General features: G+C 42.1%; 1 protein-coding gene across 1 annotated transcript; it reads right to left on the bottom strand.

The window, feature by feature from the left end:
* Positions 1-145: 145 nt before the first annotated feature.
* On the bottom strand, positions 146-17,825 carry lemd1 (LEM domain containing 1). Its single transcript, XM_028993550.1, has 8 exons — positions 17,454-17,825; positions 16,683-16,747; positions 5,540-5,767; positions 3,384-3,492; positions 3,132-3,272; positions 3,009-3,052; positions 887-951; positions 146-592 (listed from the first exon to the last, which is right to left on the bottom strand). The coding sequence occupies exons 3-8, from the start codon at positions 5,720-5,722 to the stop codon at positions 313-315; spliced, it is 822 nt and encodes a 273-aa protein (XP_028849383.1). The 5' UTR covers positions 5,723-5,767; positions 16,683-16,747; positions 17,454-17,825; the 3' UTR covers positions 146-312.
* Positions 17,826-18,887: the final 1,062 nt, after the last annotated feature.

The raw sequence follows: 18,887 nt of genomic DNA, 5'->3' as shown, positions 1-18,887 counted from the left end.
AATCTATGTAAGCTAGGCTACAACGATGCTAGATGTGAGCAATTAAATATAATGAATTATGAAGTTCTAGGTCTCAAACAAAGTTTGTCCAATTACATGTATAAAAATAAGTGTAGCATTCAGCGGTCCAGTACGGTAAACAGAATTTCCTCAAAACACTTTATTTAAGATCACAGAAAACATTTATTTTTAAAATGACAATATGGTCTTTGTTCTTCTGTTAGATTTCAAGATTCTTTTGCCAAGCATGACTAAAGACAAAATAACAGGCACATCTGGAGAGCAACAAGAGACCACCAAAAAGAAGTCATTTTAATTACTGTGCGTTAAGGCTTCGTCTGTGGCCTCTAGGACCTTGCTAAGGTTGTCCAGCAGTGCGGAGAAGGGATTCTCCAAATTGTCTTCTACAATAGCGTAGATGAGGTAGAGGAGGCAAATGACCAGCAGGAAGATCCCAATCTGCATGGGCATGGGGACCATGCAACGTTGGATCTCCTGCCTCTCCGCGCTGGCCGGGGTGAGGGGGGTAGTTGGGTACTTGTACTGGATGGGTCTTCCTGCTGCCCCTTTAATGGGCTTGCGACATGTGGCACTAAAGGAGGGGGGGAGGAAAATAAATAAATAAATAAATAAATTTTTCACACTTAATTTGTAAAATGTACCTGATCTCTGCACTCACACAGCAGTACTTGAACTGTTACATTTGCACTGTCTTCTCGTGTGAATTATTTGTTAACTTACATTTATCTGATATGTTGCAGCTGTGGTCCAGGAGGACTATATATGTCATCTGTATGAAACATTCTGTGCAATTAAATTCCCTCCGAAATGCTTGTAAATTCATGCATGAAGATGCAGCACACACTCTTTCCAGTGTTGAACTTACACAATTCCAGTAGGTGACATTTCAGTCCCAGGGAACATTTCAGTAAGTAAATCAGAAGCAGGATCCTGAGAGCAAAAAGAGGAACATAATTTATTAAAAAAAAATAATAATAATAATAATAAATTCAAGCATCTGTTTCACATGTATGAGGAGACCTTGGTGCAAAAGACCCGCACACCCTGGAAGATGTTGAGGAGAGTGAATAAATGGTGAAAGGGGGGCAGTACAGTGTGTTGATAAAGTTAGTGAAGACATACACCATGGCACATATACATCTTTAAACGTGTTTATGAGCAACAACATTTCAATGCACAAAAACTCTTTTAGGACCCCCCCCCCCTCCATGACCGACACACATACGATCTTAACACACACATGATTAAGATTAACAGTGTAATTTCATTTTAGATAATCCATATTACTCCATACCCTTGACCTCAAATGCACCCTAAAAAAAAAAAAAATAAATCAGAGAATGATTAGTGGAATTAATACTTTGGTTTGTCGACGTAATCTGGATGTCGGAGGTGTGAGGTACAGGGATGTGTTGGTCATGGTACACTTCTCTGCAAACTTTGTGCTATATTCCTGGAACAAAAGCAACTATTTGTGAATTATAATCTATAGTTCAGAGAAATAAATGCATGAAATAACATCTTGGGAAAACCTTTCAAAGTGATAAATTGGTTTTTGCCATGACAATATTATACATGTGATTACAACAAACATCTTTTTTATTTAACCTGACTTGTGATTAAAACACTATTTGTTCATCATTCTTCAACAGCAGTGAATGACACTCGTGAGAGTGCAGTCCTGAAGATTTCATTACTGACCATGTGGGGCTTGTCCTCCAGACTGAATTCAGTGCAATTATGCTCAGGTGCAGCTTTCACTGAAAATGGACTCCTCCTCTCAATCTGTTGGGCACGCCACAACAGTCCTCATTATTCTGGGAGGTTTCAAATGAGTCTTGGGCAATTGCATGAATTTGTAAACAGGCAATACACTGTATTTTGTAAGTGCCCAATATATCAAAAGTGCTTCATTTTACAGTAGTGTATATGCTAATAATTATCATATCCTTATTGGAGATGTATTTAAAAATATTTGCATCTACTATACAAAAGAGGCATGATAGATGGCCTCAGTGTGTGGTCTGACCAGATCAATCATTTGCAAATTTATTTAGCACAGTCCCTTTGTAAATCAAATTAACCAAGACTGATTTTTAAAATAGTATGTGTACAGGTTCTTATCTGCCCACTGAAAATGCAGTGTATTCACAGTACTGTATGACCTCCTGTTCACCACTGTGCAAACAGCTATAATAAATTTTAAAAAGTGCCTTAACAAACATGCAAATTAATAAAATAAATAAAAACTTTCCTCCTCGACCATTTTAGTCACTGAGAAGGTCGAAGAGCTGCCATGAGCATGTTTTTTCTCGACCAAAGTACGCAATGGTTTCACCTGCAAAAAGCAGAGTTAATGCAACAATGAGCGTTTCCAGCAGACTCCACTAAAGGGAGTCACTCAAGGCCAAGAGACGAGGGGGAACAGCTTGAAAAACAGAGTAAACAATGACTTATTCAAATTCAACACAGACAACCAGCAGGGCTGAATTTTAAAAGGACCGAAGTCCAATGTTTCAAAGCAATGAATAATAATAAAAAAAAATCCATTCTGTGCCAAGCCTTGTCAGAGGAATCTGCCGAAAAATATATCAAAGTGTCATTTTTTTGGACCGAGCCAACACTGCACCTCTTCCCCCCCTTCTATCAGAAATTTGCATTCATATACACTGCATTTCAAAGTGTTGGAATCAGGGGAAGAAAAAAAAAAAAAAAAAAAGTCATGAAACAATGCATGGACAATTACTTTTAACGTGTATTTACCGGTACTGCATGGGGGAAAAAACATGCTGGATAACAGGCAATCTCATCAAGGCAGGACCCCATCTGTTCAGCACGAGGAAATAAAGCACAAGTAATTCCACAATAAATCAGGCAAAGTGCGTGCAGCTCCAAAGCGACGCCACAATGTGGCACTAGAACCTTTAAACTGACGCCAGACCGCCATCTTTGAGAAAAATTATGTAAATACAGGTTAACAAACTCACCTCATGGTCTACTTTGTTTAATGAATCAGTCTCTTCATCGGCTTCTATACACCAAAATACAGACACGAATTTCAGATGGATTCAGACATGGACTATAGATGCAAAAAATAAAATCTTACGTACTAATGTCTTCCTCCTCCTCATCATCAACTTCTTCCTCACTGTCTGAATATCTACCAGCATCCCTGGTGCCATTCTGTTTGGGCTGAGAGCCGTGCTTCATCAGCTTCTGCAACTTCCGCTCATACAGAGATCTGGTTGACGCTACACAAAACAAATTACATATTAAATACACACACATTAATTTACCAAAACCAATGTCACGACTGTGTTCAAATACTAAAAGGTAGTTTAGAATTTCTGTTGTTGACTTACCAACAATTGGTCCTGCCTTGACTCCAAACTGCAACAGTTTAGTCTTGAGTTGCTCATCTGTCAGGAGGCTTGGGTTCCTCATGTCTGAATAGTCACTCTTTTCCTCCTCCTAGGGGGGAAAGATAAAAGTAATCGGATTGTTGAATCAAAAAGGTGCAAAAAAAAAATCCCCCTAAATAAATAAATAATGAGCAGATTAAGATTTTTTTTTTTTTTTTTTTCCGCCCAAACTTGGACACTCGTTTGTGGCCAAGTTACTGGTTAGGTCTTCACCAGCCACATGGCTCTCCTTTAAAAATGACCTGCAGCTGGCAATGATCTAATCATCTAATGAAACCCCTGCTCTCGCTTCTAAAACGGGGTGTGGCTTGAGGAGCACGAGAAACCCTCCACCGCTGAGACGAAAGCGAGATGGGGTGTCCCTCACAGCCAAAAAAAAAAAAAAAAAAAAGGTCCATGCAAACGGCTCCGGCTTTGAAATAAGCAGAGCACCCAAAACCTCCGACGCTACGCACACCTCAACTCGCCATCTTCTGTTAGGTATCTGAATGCTTCTCGGCCCTGCTCCTCCTTCCTGAAAGTTTTCACTCCAGTCTGACCTGAATTAGCTTGGGTGTCTCTTAATGGCCCCATAAGGTAGCAACCAATGTGTGTGCGTAGTATGTTAAAACATTGCATGTGTGTTCATTTATTTATATATGTATATTAGGGGTGTGTTTTGACACAACAATTATATTGTGATCCTGTACATATTGTGATATTTTACAGTTCACTGAAAATGAACTAAATTTGTATCCAATTATACTGATATTTGATGTCCCGATATAGATACAACATCGTATTAATGCATAATTCATTCATTAAAGTAAGGGTGCCAGTCCACTTCACTTCCTCACCACTCGACATCCATCTACTGCCCACCAGAAGTCGGATGCCCATTCACACCTTTGTTTCTTTCCTGACAGAGCAGTAATTATATTTTACAATAACTGCACGTTCATTTTGACACCCCACGGACTGGACATGAAGTCCCCACACGCATCCCTCTGGCAGATTTCCCCTGGCGCCCTCCTCGCCGCAACAAGTCTCCAAAATGTCATTTTCGCATAGACTGCAGCCCCGTCCCTCCGAACACAAATTGAATCTGTGAGAAAACAGCATGCTTGATGGAAGAAAAACGGAACAGAAAGTCTCCCATATACGTCAAAAAAAAGTTCTCAGTCCCATTTTCGGAATAACAGGAATTATTTGCAAGACAGCAATCGGTCTATTTGGGGGTCGGTGACGTCATTAATTCGCCATTTTGACGGCGAAGCGTCAAACTTCACCTGCGTTCAGTCTCGTTAATGACATATTTCAGAATTAGTCAGTGGCGATGGCGTTTTCGGCGGTACTTTTTAAATGAACAAAACCGAACGGAGACGCCGACATTTCGCTGCAGTATTTTACGCCCATTTCGGTGTCGTGGCTTTAGTTTTTGGAACCTTCCGTGCTGAGGTAAAACTTGGCCCTTCCCGCTGGCATTAATGCAACTTTCATTTACATCTGAGACGCAGACTTATATTTAACAAGCTCTAACATAATAACTCGATCAGACTATTGTTATTAAAAAAAATGTTTTCGTCCTGTTTGTGGCCATCTTCTAACATTAGCCTAGCACCTCCCATGCGGTCAGGGATATATTGGCCTGTCCCCCCCACGTCTCCTGGGTATTAAATATGGGCGGATATTGGTGCATAACTCGCACCGTGCCCGGCGCTGGAAATAGTCCAGGAAGGGGGGAAAAAAAAGAATAACCACGTTCACTTTGAATGAATAAGTACATGCGAACGAGTTCCCGCTGTGATCCGGCGTCCGACCCACATTTGTCAGGCCTCCCTCCCCCCGGTTATTAAAGCCCGGCCTGCCCGGCCCTCGCAGCTCTGAGTCGGGCCGCAGAGTATCAGTTGCAACAGCTGCAGCTCCGCAAGTGACTCTTAAGAGTGACTCTAAATGACTCGTCCCCCCCCCCCCTCGAAGCGTGAGAGTCATCACCGGCTTTCGTTAATATCAGTTTAACTTTGTCATTTGCATTGAAACTTTTCGCGAACGGACGTGCGTGTAATGACGCGCGGTCTGCCCGTGTCGCTCGTCTGCTGGCCTTCGGCCGGACTCACTCCGCCGCCGCCGCCGCCTCCTCCCGCCCGCGGCTCCCAGGCCTCCTCGTCGCTGGAGAAGTCCGCCGCGGGCCCCCGGGCGACGTAGACCTGCTTCTTGCTCCGCGGCACGCTGTGCGCGGCCAGCTCGGACTCCAGCCGCGCCTTCGAGAGGTGAGCGGGGTCCTCCAGGAGCTCGGGCATGGCGGTCTGGGGGGCTACTGACGGCGGACAGCTGCGTGCTGTAATCTACACAGGTGTATAAAAACGCCCCGACGCTCTTAGTCGAATGCCTTCGAAATAACACTGGTTATTATTTTTTTAGTAGTTTGAAAGCAAATTGTGTTCTATCTATCGAACATTCTGCTCATGAAAAAAATATGAATGCATATTATTTTATATGCAAGTTGTCTTCAAAAATGAATTCAAATTGACGATGGAAGTATGTGCGATTTACGCATTATAATCTGTAAACAACGTTAATCTGATTAAAACCGGTTGGAAATATATGGCATTATGCTTATTCGTTAGATTAATTTGGCAATTAGAACAGCCAGTAGACTGCAGTTCCTGTCAGCTTCTGGCTGAAGCATGATGCCACCTGCTGGCCTATAATTTCACCATTTCTAATATTAGTTGCAGCAGTTCCCTATCTATTGATATCCTGTCTCTTTACAATACCGCTAAGAATTATGTGGCTCAGTGTGGTGCTTGAGTGGCTGGCCCAAGCCCATGTAAGAGGAATATTTCAGGAATAGTTTGATGATAAACAACTTATTGTGTTGACTCGGCCTTCAGAGCTTGTTACGACATGAGGGTGGATGCGGGACAGATAGGATCCAAGCGTAGGTGGGATCATAGGTTGGTTTATTGTTGAAGTTGGACATACACAGTGTAGTGACCTACGTTTGATCAGGGGAACTGGAAAACACAGGAACCATGATCAGACGTACAACATACAAGGGTGGTAGTAGCCTAGTGGGTAACACACTCGGCTATGAACCAGAAGACCCGGGTTCGAATCCCACTTACTACCATTGTGTCCCTGAGCAAGACACTTAACCCTAAGTTGCTCCAGGGGGGGACTGTCCCTGTAACTACTGGTTATAAGTCACTCTGGATAAGGGCGTCTGATAAATGCTGTAAATGTAAACATGCAGGGGCCGTACTTCAGGATTGGGGATGTAGGAAAGGCAGCCGCATGACTGCGAGAGACGACCAACCTGCAGTGGTTAACATAGACATGTGGGGGGTCATACTGACCATGAGACACAGGCAGGACCTAGTGATCGGGCAGTATTACAGTTTTACACCAACGTCTCACGACACCATGACGACAGCCATGGACAACATCAAGGCCGGACCTGGAACATGGTGCAGGTACCTTCTTAAATGCAGGAAATTGGTGTTGGGTGTGGCCTGTAATCATGTCCAGGCACCGGATGTCGCAGAATTCCGTCTTTACAGAGCTCAGAACGATTGAGAGTCTGTGGACTGTCCATGCAGGACCGGACTTGCTTTTGCTAACTAACTGATAAGTGGGACATACACAATATTTTATGCAGGTGATTCTGTGCCCCTCCAGCAACAAGTCTGCATGATCTTGTTACCGCCAGGTTAAGGTTTTTCAGTGTATGTAGCCAAATAGTCTATGGTCATGAAATGTAATAACTAATTTATTAGACTCAATTAAATATATCATGAGGTCATAGGACTGAAACCCTTTGAACTCCCCCCCCACCTCCACAAGCTCTCATTCAGGAAAGTAGGCCATGGACATACCATCCCCTCAGAGATATAAACTGGTCATAACTGCTGAAACATTTAGGCTGGATCTTTCTTTTATGTGTATGAATATAAAGAAAAGATTAGAATCTAATCTCATCCTCTACACGTTGCCTATTTTGAGTATTTCAGTGCACATAAGAAGCCTGTACTGACATTGTAGATAAGGCCATCCTGATATGCATGCAGTTTGAGGAACAGAACAAGGAGTCATCTGAATTCCCCAAATCTTAATCCAATCAAGTCTGATCCATGGTGGCACCATCCTAAACTTTGCAGGATTCCGGGTTCCTGTGGTCATTAGAAACCTGGAAAAGTCATAGAATTTCAGAAGGGATTTTTCTAGGTCTTGAAAAGTTTTGGAATATGATGTATAAAGTTATGGAAAAGTCATTGAAATCTGTTTGACCCATGAATGTATAACATCAAGTACATAGTTCCCGTAAGACTGCAAAGTTTAAAACTAGTGCGGGTCTTTAGTATCTTTGCGTAGTGAACCACATCACATGGTAAGGTATGTGTTGATTCCACATTCCAGCACCTCTGTAGCCGAACCTGATCGGTGACAATTTTACTCTGGCTCAGCCTCGCATGAGCTTGGAGGAATACACACTGTCGTTTAAGTTAAGCTCTTCAGGGTTTCATAAGTTTAGTTTAACCATTTTCTGGTAAATATGACTCTATTTCACATTTGCACAGGAATTTCAGAGAACATATGAGAATTATGTTCATGAAAATTAGCTTAGAGTAATTGAAAAACCATGGAAATTCTTTTCTAAATATATGTAAGAACCTTGAGGATTTTTCCCAACGAGCTGCAAATGATACAGTATAACATTTTGATGCCGTTTGATGTAATGCAAAACTGCAATTCCTCCTTGAACACATTTGTACATTTAATACAAAAATTATGATTGAAAACCTTAGTGTCGGGATTCGAGAGAGGACTGCCGTTCTCACTCGTACTGAAGGTCAAGACACACCGGTGTCAGATCTGCTCTTTAAACCTGCATCACTCTGCCTGAAACTGTTTGAGTCTGAAACGGCAAGATTTTACGGCTGCCGTTCATCACTTCTGACCTCAGCCGTCAGTAAGTTGTTTTTTTCATCTCTTGCTAAAAGATGATCAAGCGCTGTCTTCTAACCCATTTTATTTTGTGGTCTATTCACAAATTACACTCACCCTTCCTGCATACGTTTATAGATGTAACGGGCTTTGAATTTGAAGGTGTGGCTTTTTTTTTTTTTGGATGACACCTGTCAAATTTCATCTTCAGTAATATTGACTAAATGTTTTTCAAAGACTATATTTAAAAAAAAAAAAAGTGTTGCCTAAAAATGTCCCAAATGCAAGGTGCAAAATTCTGCGTCATTTTGCATTAGATACCAATTTTTTATTTTATAAAAAAAGATGGTTCCTATTGGGAAGCCACTGAGGGAAATCTGAAATATAAACGGACTGACTCTTCTGATGGAAATTTTTTTATAACCTTTTGCTGGCTTAATAATTCATCTGGACTGTGCAATTTTTTCCCCATTCCTCATTGACAAATGGCTCAGCCTCTGTCAAACCAGAATAGGTAAATGACAGATTTTTTGCCACTCCAATGACTGCTGTTTTGGGGGCTAGACTGGAACATTAATCTTAGGTTTCCCATAAATTCCAGCAGGTCTTTCTTCATGATTTCTTTATTCCTTTCTAAAGCCAAGGCACTGTGATTCATAGATGCCCTGTAAGGATTCGATTACGAAAAAATCTTTATTCATTAATATTAAGTATTAAAACGTAGTGTTTTATGTGTTGTGTCTCTGCTCATTCCTCATTGTTTTACCTATTTCTTACAGCAATCCCCAACCCAAAACACAAGAACATTCTCGTAACATTATCCTACTCCTAGTCTGATAAACAAAGAGCTCAATGTAAGTTCAGATTCTTGTTTTGTTTTTTAACAGATTCTTTACAGGATGCCTAAGCCCATTCAGGATTTTGTTATGCTCTTCATATTTGTGGTCGTTTCATAAAATTTCCTCTAAGTGAAGCCCTCCTATTTTAAACTTGTTTCTTTTCATTCCTTGGTGGTTCTAAAGGGCTTATCGAACTGAAAGATGTATTCTTTCAATGGCTGGAACTGGTTTATAACAATTTTGACCATTTCCATTAGGATGCATCAAATTTCTTCCAAGTGAAGCCCCCTTCAACAGGAACTCTTCATTTAAAGTCACAAAATGTAACGTTTTCTCCATTCCTTGAGGGCTCTAAAGCGTTTTTTTTTTTTTTTTTTTCTAAGTGGAAGATGTGTGCTTTCAATGGCTGGAACTGGTTTATAACAATTTTGACAATTTCCATTAAGATGCACACACAGGCAATGAAGAGTCCAGAACTAAAATTGAAGCCTGCTTGCTTAGAACACAAAGCACGCAGGAAAGCAGCTCTATGTGTCTTTTTAATAACAACCATTCTGGCATTAACGCATTCTGATCACCTTCTTGAACGCTCCGACAAAACGCTGTTTGTCTGTCTCAGTTGACGACTGATAGTCTCTGAGAGTAGCCTGGTCACTTTGCATTTCAGTTCCCCCTTCAGGCGCCTTGACATTAACAATTGTAATGTCCAGCACTTGAGGTGTAATGTATACCAGGTGCATTCCGGTAAATATACCACAGTGAAAAAATCATCACACTTTTTTTTCCATTTGTCGAGGTCCTCAGATAACAGATAATGGTTTTGAGCCCAGCACCCCCCTCCCTACCAAAACATTGTTGACAGACATAAGTAGTGGACAAAACTAGCATTGTCTGTGGAACATTATGTGCTGTGTTGTGTACTTTTATTATTATTATTATTTAATATAAGTCTTATTTATGCTGTTGCATTATTGTGTTTTTTTCAGAGGACCATGGGTACAAGATGAACATCCGAAATGATACTGTGGTGATGAGGGGAGCAGAGGTCTACTTAATGCAAGTGTAAAGCACAAGCACTGACTTTATCACTGACCTGTTTTTGGGCCATGCTAATTTTGTCGGGATCATTTGTAATGTGGCTAGCTATCCCCGATTCCTCCACACCCTGGAATCTGTCAACAGCCAAGTCACATGTACCACCCTGCCCACTTGTAAGCAGAAACACCAGTAATTATACCTCTTAATCTTATCTGACTAAGAGTAATGGGGAAATTGAGCATTTAGAAATCCTGAAATGTGGTTCATTTATTTTGAGGGAAGAATTTCATGATTTGCATGAAGCTGGTCTGAGCATGATTTATGTAAATAAAGCATGTCAATCAATGGGGGCGTGTATCAGACCTCAATTTTAGTCATTGCGAAACACTGCAGCACAGCACATGGTTCACACAACGGAATGTGTCCTCTGCATTTAACCATCACCTTAGTGACAGGCGTCCGCATAGTGTGTGGGGATGTTGCTCAGTGGCACCTTGGCTGCTGAGAATTCAAACTGGTCAGTTTCCTTACCCGCTAGGCCAACCACAACCAGAGCCATGGTGGGCAATATATGCTGGTTACTATACTAGAATATATAATAGTTGTTTTTAAATTCGACAAAATAAAAGTTCAGTAAGACAATGATTACATTACATACAGTGATTCAAAAGGCTTTTTCCTTCTCTTTAATTCCTTTTTAAATGTCTCTTAAACCCCTTCTCTTATCTTACTAGAACAACCTTGCTTTCACTGAACGCTCCAGATATGCCCTTTCAAAGTTCTATCTATTTGCTTTATTTCCATTCATTTCATTAAAATGGAACAATAACAATGATTCTTCATTCTGCAGGCGTAGACTTGTATTCTGCCACATTTGATTTAGAATTTTTTTTTTTTTCTCCCCAATCACACATTTTCACAGCGACTGTGATGAACCAGTAGCGCTTGTTGATGGAGTCTGGTGCTTGGGTGAAAGGATTATCCAGTGGCTCTAATAAGGTTTTCCAGTCCAGAAGGAATTGCCCAGTAGAAACGTGCCGCACATAACACAGCACTATCTCCTTGATGTTCTCCAGCAGCGGCATAGTCTCACTGCCGGCACAAACGCTCCACATGTTCTGCTTGTTTATTCTGCTTTGTAAAGGCTTTTCTTCTCTAGTGCGCATCCCAAGTGAATGCAAACTGATTTGTTCCAAGCACCGTTCTTGAAATGCTTCACTAGCTGCCCAGATTAGCGTGCCTCTTGTTCGCTCATCAATATGCATATACCGAACACGAACCCAGGCAGTCTTCTCTTCATCTTAATCTTCTTTTTTTTTCCACCCCTTTTCTTCTTTTCATGTTGACTAAAACTGTGGAAAGTGAGATGCAAAACAAGGGTAAACTTTTTTTTTTTTTTTTTTTTTCTTCCCTCAGAGGAGGAAGCTGAACATCAAATGGAGACCAGTTGAAAAAGGATGAGGCGGAGTACCATCCGGCACTGACACGACACCGGCACACGTCCGAATGGTATTTTTATTGGCCATTTTGCTGCTTTGTACACACAGAATTTTCAGAACCTCAATAAAGAGAAAATAATTGATTGGATGGGGGGTGCTGGGGGATGCATTTGTAAAGCTGTCATTAAGGACCGTGTGTACACAGGCCTCCTGTAGTCTGGAGCAGTCTATTCGTGATGGCGTTCCCTATTTTAAGGGAACGTTTCTGTTCCCACTGCCGCATATAGACTATCAGCCGGACCCGATTGTGCCCTCTTGACACAAGGAGGCTAATGTGGGGGGGTGGGGTGTGGGGTGAGACAGCTCATTAAGAACAAGACACTTGTCCATTCTTCTGACAGCGCTTATCGTGCAAGACAATATCGAGGCTTCTTCAGCATTGTGTCAACAGATTACAATGTTACCAACCTAATTAACACTCTGCCCTTGAGGCACAAGTGGTCTGAGTGGATAACGTGAAACTGGGGCTATATTCGGTCCATATGGGGGGTGGGTACAAACACGGTTGATAGATCTTTTTTTTTTTTTTTTTTTTTTCTCCGTCTTTCTAAAAACAGATGCCTCGCTTTTCACAGTGTTTGTACATAATGAGTCACATAATTGGCCGTTACTCCTAATTTGTCACAATGCTACACAATTACGATTAGGAACAAGCACTGAAAAAATGAAACATCCTCACAGCTTGACTTTTTTTTTAAATAGTTTTTATGTTTAGTCTCCTATGTGGATTATTGGATTGGAATGAAAGAGACTCTCATCACGGAAATCAGTGGGAGCCCTGTGGGTTGACAGTCGGCCACTTTTCACAGTTCCATCCTCCTCCTGGATTCTCTAATAATTGTATTTAACAATCCCATAGATAATTGTACCAATCTGGCATTTCTGACAGCCTCCTTTCTGCCTTTTAACCAGGTATGTTGTACCCATTTATCTACAGCAGGGCACTGCAGTGAAGAGCATTCAATTTTCTCTGTGCACGTCTTTTCTATCTGCCACCCGTCACCATCCCCAGCTGATTATTCACTCAGTATCCAATGGCTTTAAACCCTACATGAGATACTGGAAAACGTCACATAGGAATAGAAAGCCATAGAACACAGGAGAGATGCCAAAACACAACAACCCATCCAAATGGCATCCCTATTTGGGTTTCCTGATCGTCTGCTATCTTTACCAAAGTCACGAAGAATTAGAAGCATTTGGGCAAAGTTGCAGGCGGCGCAGAAGATAAAAACTCACTTCGGAATGAATAATTAAACAAAAAGAATGAGTATTATTCAGCTTTTTCAAGCCTGGGAGGAATAAAAGCGTTTGGATCTCATTATTCTTTTTTAAGTAACTCCTCGGAGGACGAGAATTTCTTTTCTCACACACCCTGAACCAACTCTGAGCTCTATTCAGTTCTTCACTCACAAGATGTGTCTGTGAGCCATTCAGTCCCAGAGGGCAGGGGAAAGTAGTCTTTGATGAAACATGGGTAGCTATGCCACAGAACAAGGTACCACACTAATCAAAAGGAGCTCGGAGTTGCCATGGCTGGCGAATGCTTGAGGGATTACGTACACATTCGTCCCTATTCACGGCCGCGCCTCCTTCTGACTTTCTGATTCGAGAGTGACCTGAGTAATCTTTACGAGTGGCCAGGAAACTGGGCAGATTTAGGCAATTAGCCGAATCTCTGCTCAAACCAGATAAAGGCGAGCGTTTCAAGGCTGACCTCCAGAAAACAGGATCACAGGGACTCAAATGCGTAGACCTTTGTCTGTCCAGCGGATTAAAAATCCAAGCAGGAAAATCCTGCCCCGGGTCCATGAATAAAAGAAAAGAGATCAAAAAATGAATTATTTGACCATATCCAGCATGAAACTATTTTATATATATATGTGTGTGTGTGTGTATATATATATATATATATAGATAGATAATTTTGTCATGTGGATAAACTATGTCAACCAATGTTTACCAAGATGAAGGTATACAGAAATATGCTTCTATCTAATGAGCCTGGGCTGTGGGGTAGGGCTACGCGACAGAAGCAACATTACCTTACCAAAAGAACACTAAAAGAAGCATGGTGGGATTATAAATACCACTCTATTTTTGCTATAATGCTGAAGATGAAGAAGAAATGTCACCGTTCAGTATGACAATAACCCCTGGCATAGATCCAAATCAACAAAAGAATGGCTTCACCATGAGAAAAGTTGGGAAATGGCCCAGCAAAAGCCCAGACCTAAATGAAATGGGAAATCTGTTGGTGACCTGATGAGGGCTCTGCACAGGAGATGCTGTCACAATTTGACAGATTTGGAACACTTTTGCAGGGAAGAGTGGGCAAAAATTGCCAAGTCAAAATGTGCCTTGCAGAGAACAGAACCCTATAATTAAATCAAAAGATGCTTCAACACTTAAACCAATTAAGGGTGTGCACACATATGCAAGCAGCTAATTGCTCTTTTTTTATTATTATTAAAGGTGGGACCATTTTTCAAATGATTTATTCTGCCCTCATTCTTTGACATCTCAAAACCTGGCATTTTTACAGGGTATATGTGCAATTTTTATATCCATTGTCTGCCCTGGGGGCTTGTTTCGTGAGTGGCCTTAATAGCATCATGGTTTCCCATGTCCGCAGGTGAAGCAGCTCGGCTCCCTCGCCTACCTAGAGCGACGAGATTCCAAGTGAGAAGGACAGAGGCTTCATTTGTTGACTGTATCCCGCACATAGCTGAGAGGTGAGGGTGGGAGAGGGGGGAAAGGGGCAGGTGTTTGTCAGCACTCTGGTGCTTTCCACAACCCAGGCTTTGGAAGAAAAAACCCATTGAAATGAGATTCCTTTCTTTCTTTCTCTTTTTTTTTCTTTTCTTTTCTTTTCAATTCAGAGAAGAAGCACAAAGGCTGCGGCAGAGCACAGCGATGAGTCCCTGAGAGTGATTTCCAGCTGCCACCATTGTTAAACTTCAGTGTCAAGGTATTGGACGTTTGTAAAATCGAGGTGAAAGCCATTCTGGTGTTCACACCTTACTGTAGTATTGCCCTTGTCAAGCGAGATAACAGGATATGAAGGCTTTTTAGAGCCGTGCAATCTCTTTTTTTTTTTTTTTTTTTTGGCTATTGAAATGCAGTCTATGTCTAAAACCCGAGCCATGTAATACTCTTGGGTCCACAGGAGTCTACCTGGAAATACGTATGGTCAAGCATGTGGCTGCTCATCCATCTTTTTATCAGAAGTGGACGTCTTATAAAAAAAAAACAAATTTGTACTTGCCACCAGACATCCATATTTATCTGTTAATTAAATATGCATGAATATTAATATTCACTTTGGCCCGATGGATGCTGAAAAAGCTCAGCACAAGGTGAAATTGCTTGAGGGCTGACCCCATTATGCATGATTTTGATTGATATTCACCTTTTTTTTTTCTTTTTGTATATTTTAAACAGCATTTTTCTCAAATCCAGGATTCACCTGCTGGTTCTGTCTTGGCAAAAAAAGACTTTCAACGCAGGTAAAAAGCAAAAAAAAAGAAAGCAGGTGTTTGTCCATCGACCAGCTGTCAAAAAGCATCACAACAGCTTTACGGTGGTACACAACCGCACCCATCGTCTTAGACAGCACTGGACTCGGAGAGCGCAGAGTATTGATTTATCTAACAGACACAATAACATGTGGGGAAGGGTGAGCCCAGAGAGAATGTATCTCTGGATAAGCTGACATTTTCGCCTGCTGTTATTGCGTGTTTGCTCGGCTGTATTTGATTTACTGGGAGAGAGGATGTGGGAGAGCGTGCAGCAACATTTACTGAGGGCTTCAACAGCAATACCTGGAGGATTTCACCATGTGACCTTATGTCTAGAGATGTTCTAGCCTTGAACCGAAGTGCATGTAATAAGAAAAGATGCCGTTACAATTAGTAGGGGTTTACGATAATCACTGCCATGGGCCATAGCCAGAATGATCTTATAACTTCTGTATTCTGTATCCTGAGCAGGAAATGGACTGTTCATTGTTAAACAGCCAAATAGCACCTGAAGTACTATAAAGGGTTTATCAGAAAAACACTAGAAGGGACTGGTACCCTTCAAGGTTCCTCCCATCCTTCTTTGGTTCAGACTCCCATCTCGGGACCTTTCCAGTTCTAGGAACATGAAGACAGATTTTGGCTGTGGAATGGCCACTTTTTTTTTTTTTTTCTTTCCCCAAGAGTGAGGATTACTCTGTAGCTGAAAGAGGCAAGCAGCCCCCTCCCCGCCTCATTAAGTCCTCCGTCCACATTGCAAACTCAGCCAGGAAGACAAGCACTCCCGTTGCTGATCCCTCAGCCCCTGGGATCCTGCTCATGCATGTCCAGGCATAAATTATGAGGGCGGGAATTTTGCACTTTGTCCGTACAATGGGGTGAATCTCGGGCGCGGGGAAGATTAGGTTTAATCCCCAACTTCCTCTGTGTCTCAGCTCCACTGGGAGCCAATTTGAGTAATTGTCACATACCAGATGTTCATGTGCATGTGTATGTATGAGCAGGAGAAAGCGAGAGAGAGAGAGAAAAGGGATGATCAATTACCAGGTATTATTTTCCAATAATCTATAAGTTACTGTACCCTGCTGATATCAGGGCTCTCTGACTTTCCTTTGTTCATAATTGTCTAAAGTATATTTTATGCTAATTTCACTTTTTTTCTTTTTTTTTTTATGCTTCAAAAAGATGCTGAATGTGTAATTTCTTACGAAGACAGTAAAACCAGGCAGCCTTGGAGTACATCTCGCCCTGTGTGTCCTCTTTTGTGCAGCCGCCCCCCCGGCAGCAGACTACGGCAAACAGTTGGAGCCCCGCTCCCACAGCCCACACTGTCAAATTCTGAATTTCAATTCGGCGTGGTGGCGCGGCATACTCCGGCGGCCGAGAACCGGCGTACCGGCCAAATCTCGCACTTACCTCCGCAGTCTCATCCCTTCCGTCCGCCCGCGTGCCGGAGAGCTCCGCATCCCTGCGCTCTGGCGCTGTATGGTGAGACAATAGGTAGAGGGGAGTGAGTTAACGAGTACGCCAGGCAGAGGGAGGGATGAGGGGAGAGGCGGGAGGGGGGAGAGGATAGGGAGGGAGGGACGGAGGGAGGGAGGAAGAGGTAAAAGAGTTCAGCAGGTAGGTAAAATGCCATTCAGCTCAAATGAACAAAAATAGCTTCAAGTTCATTTTTTATTTTACTTTTACCTGAAGGAAGTTTTTTTAGTTGCTTTTTCTTTTTGTAAGGTGAGCGAGGAGCACAAGAACGGCCCTTGGTTTTAACCAAACCCCTTTCTTACTTTTTTGAATGAGTCCTTGTACTCCAGGCTTGGCATTGAGCCCTTGCTGCTTGGATAAGGAGAATTTTTTTTTTTTTTCCTCCCAAAAGTAGGGGGGTCTATTGTGTGAGTCCCCTTCCTTTCAACCCTGGCACTCCAGCTGATCTTCCTAGTCAGTTACTGGACGTGATGTTTTTTGGTATTCAAGCAAGTTTTTTTTTTTTTTTTTTAAACAACTTCTTGTGTTTCACTTTTTTTCTTGTCTGTACATCTGAACTTTAGATGTACCACTAATTTTTCTGACAGTTTGGATTTTTACTCCGTGCTCTCTTTTTCTTTGTGTGTGTATACAAAATGCTCCACTAAGGATTCTATTGTAACAGGATCAATGGACAAAAATCAATTGAATGTATTATTCTGTTACCTTTGTCTTTGTTGTTTTACATTATAATCCACGAGTGAGAGAGAGAGAGAGAGCCTCATGTTGGGTTGAAGGATGAAGACAGCAGGTGCTCTTCCTTTCTCTGGGATACATTCAGATTAGTTTCTTTTCCTTCTGCAGCTTTTAGCCATCTATTCAGCCTCTCTGAAATGCATGTGCACACACACACACATTAATTTACACACACAGAGTCACAAACGTACCTCAGAAATCCGGCAGAACTAGAGAAAAAAACCCAAGCAAGGGATACAACTGGGACATGAAAATTAAAGGAGTGAAGATACCACAGCCCAGATTCCCCCCCATGCGTGGTGAGAAACAGAGAAAGGCAGAGAAGGAGAGGGATGGTGGGGGGACAAGGTCGATGAAAAAAGGCGGAAGAAAATAAGAATGTGAAGAGGGTGGAGATTTTTTTTTTTTTACTGAATCCTTTCTCTCTGCATCCCTCTGCGCTCCTCTCTGCGTGTCTCCGGTTCACACAGCCCTTCACCGCATCAACGGCACTTAAAGAAACCCGCCACCCCCACCCTCCAGCCATCCGTCCCTCCCTCCCTCCCTCCCTCTGTCCTGCAAATAGACACACCAGCTCAGTTCATTACTATTCACTGGGTCTCCCTGAGACATGCACCACTACCCTACTGCATGACAGAGAGGGAGAGAAGGAGGGGGCTGAGAAAGAGAAAGAATAAAAAGGGGAGTGCAGCTCAAGTCTTCTAATTACTGCATCTTCCCGTTTCATCTGAAACAGGCCTTGTCTGACTTGATACGTGTTGTGTGTCAGACGCTTGTCACCGTTGTAAGCGCCGGGAGGGGGTCGTCCTCCAAAGGATAGATTTCATGCAAATGCAGTCTTTTTTTTCCTCTCTTGAGTCGTCCCAATCTTATTAAGATCTTATTAAGCTCCATCAAATCACAGGACGGCAGCGTAAACACAGCATAATAAAATGTGGCATAGGCTGTTATTGCCAAAAGCCTTAATAACCATCAAACGTAGCTACCACACACAGACACGCACTCATACCCCTGCTTAATGAAATTCAGTTACAGGCACATGTCTGAAAAGACCAGAGGGTTGAACGGCCTTAAATGATTTATAATGATGCCTCGCATTTGAGATGCGTTAAGAATATTATTTGTGAAATTGAGGGTGGCTGTGGGCCGAGGTCCAGTGGCTCAGGTGCAGTTTTGTGCTCGCTCCGCTTTAAAAATCCTCCTACATCAATCTAAGAAACACAGTCACATTCTATTTGGTAAATCCTTCTCCCTCGTGGAAACTAATCCGCTAGAATCCTGTTCTTTTTTTTTTTTATTCCTTACTTTTTCACTTACACTTTTTTTTTTTTATTCTGTTGTTGAAGTTTAATCAGTCTCATAGCGTTTCAGAGAAGGGGGCGAGGAGGAGGGGACGGCGGTTCC

Source organism: Denticeps clupeoides, chromosome 10 (assembly GCF_900700375.1).
Source record: "Denticeps clupeoides chromosome 10, fDenClu1.1, whole genome shotgun sequence".
NCBI lineage: Eukaryota > Metazoa > Chordata > Actinopteri > Clupeiformes > Denticipitidae > Denticeps > Denticeps clupeoides.
Note: the sequence above shows the minus strand (reverse complement) of the source record. Positions and strands in the feature narration are given on the sequence as shown.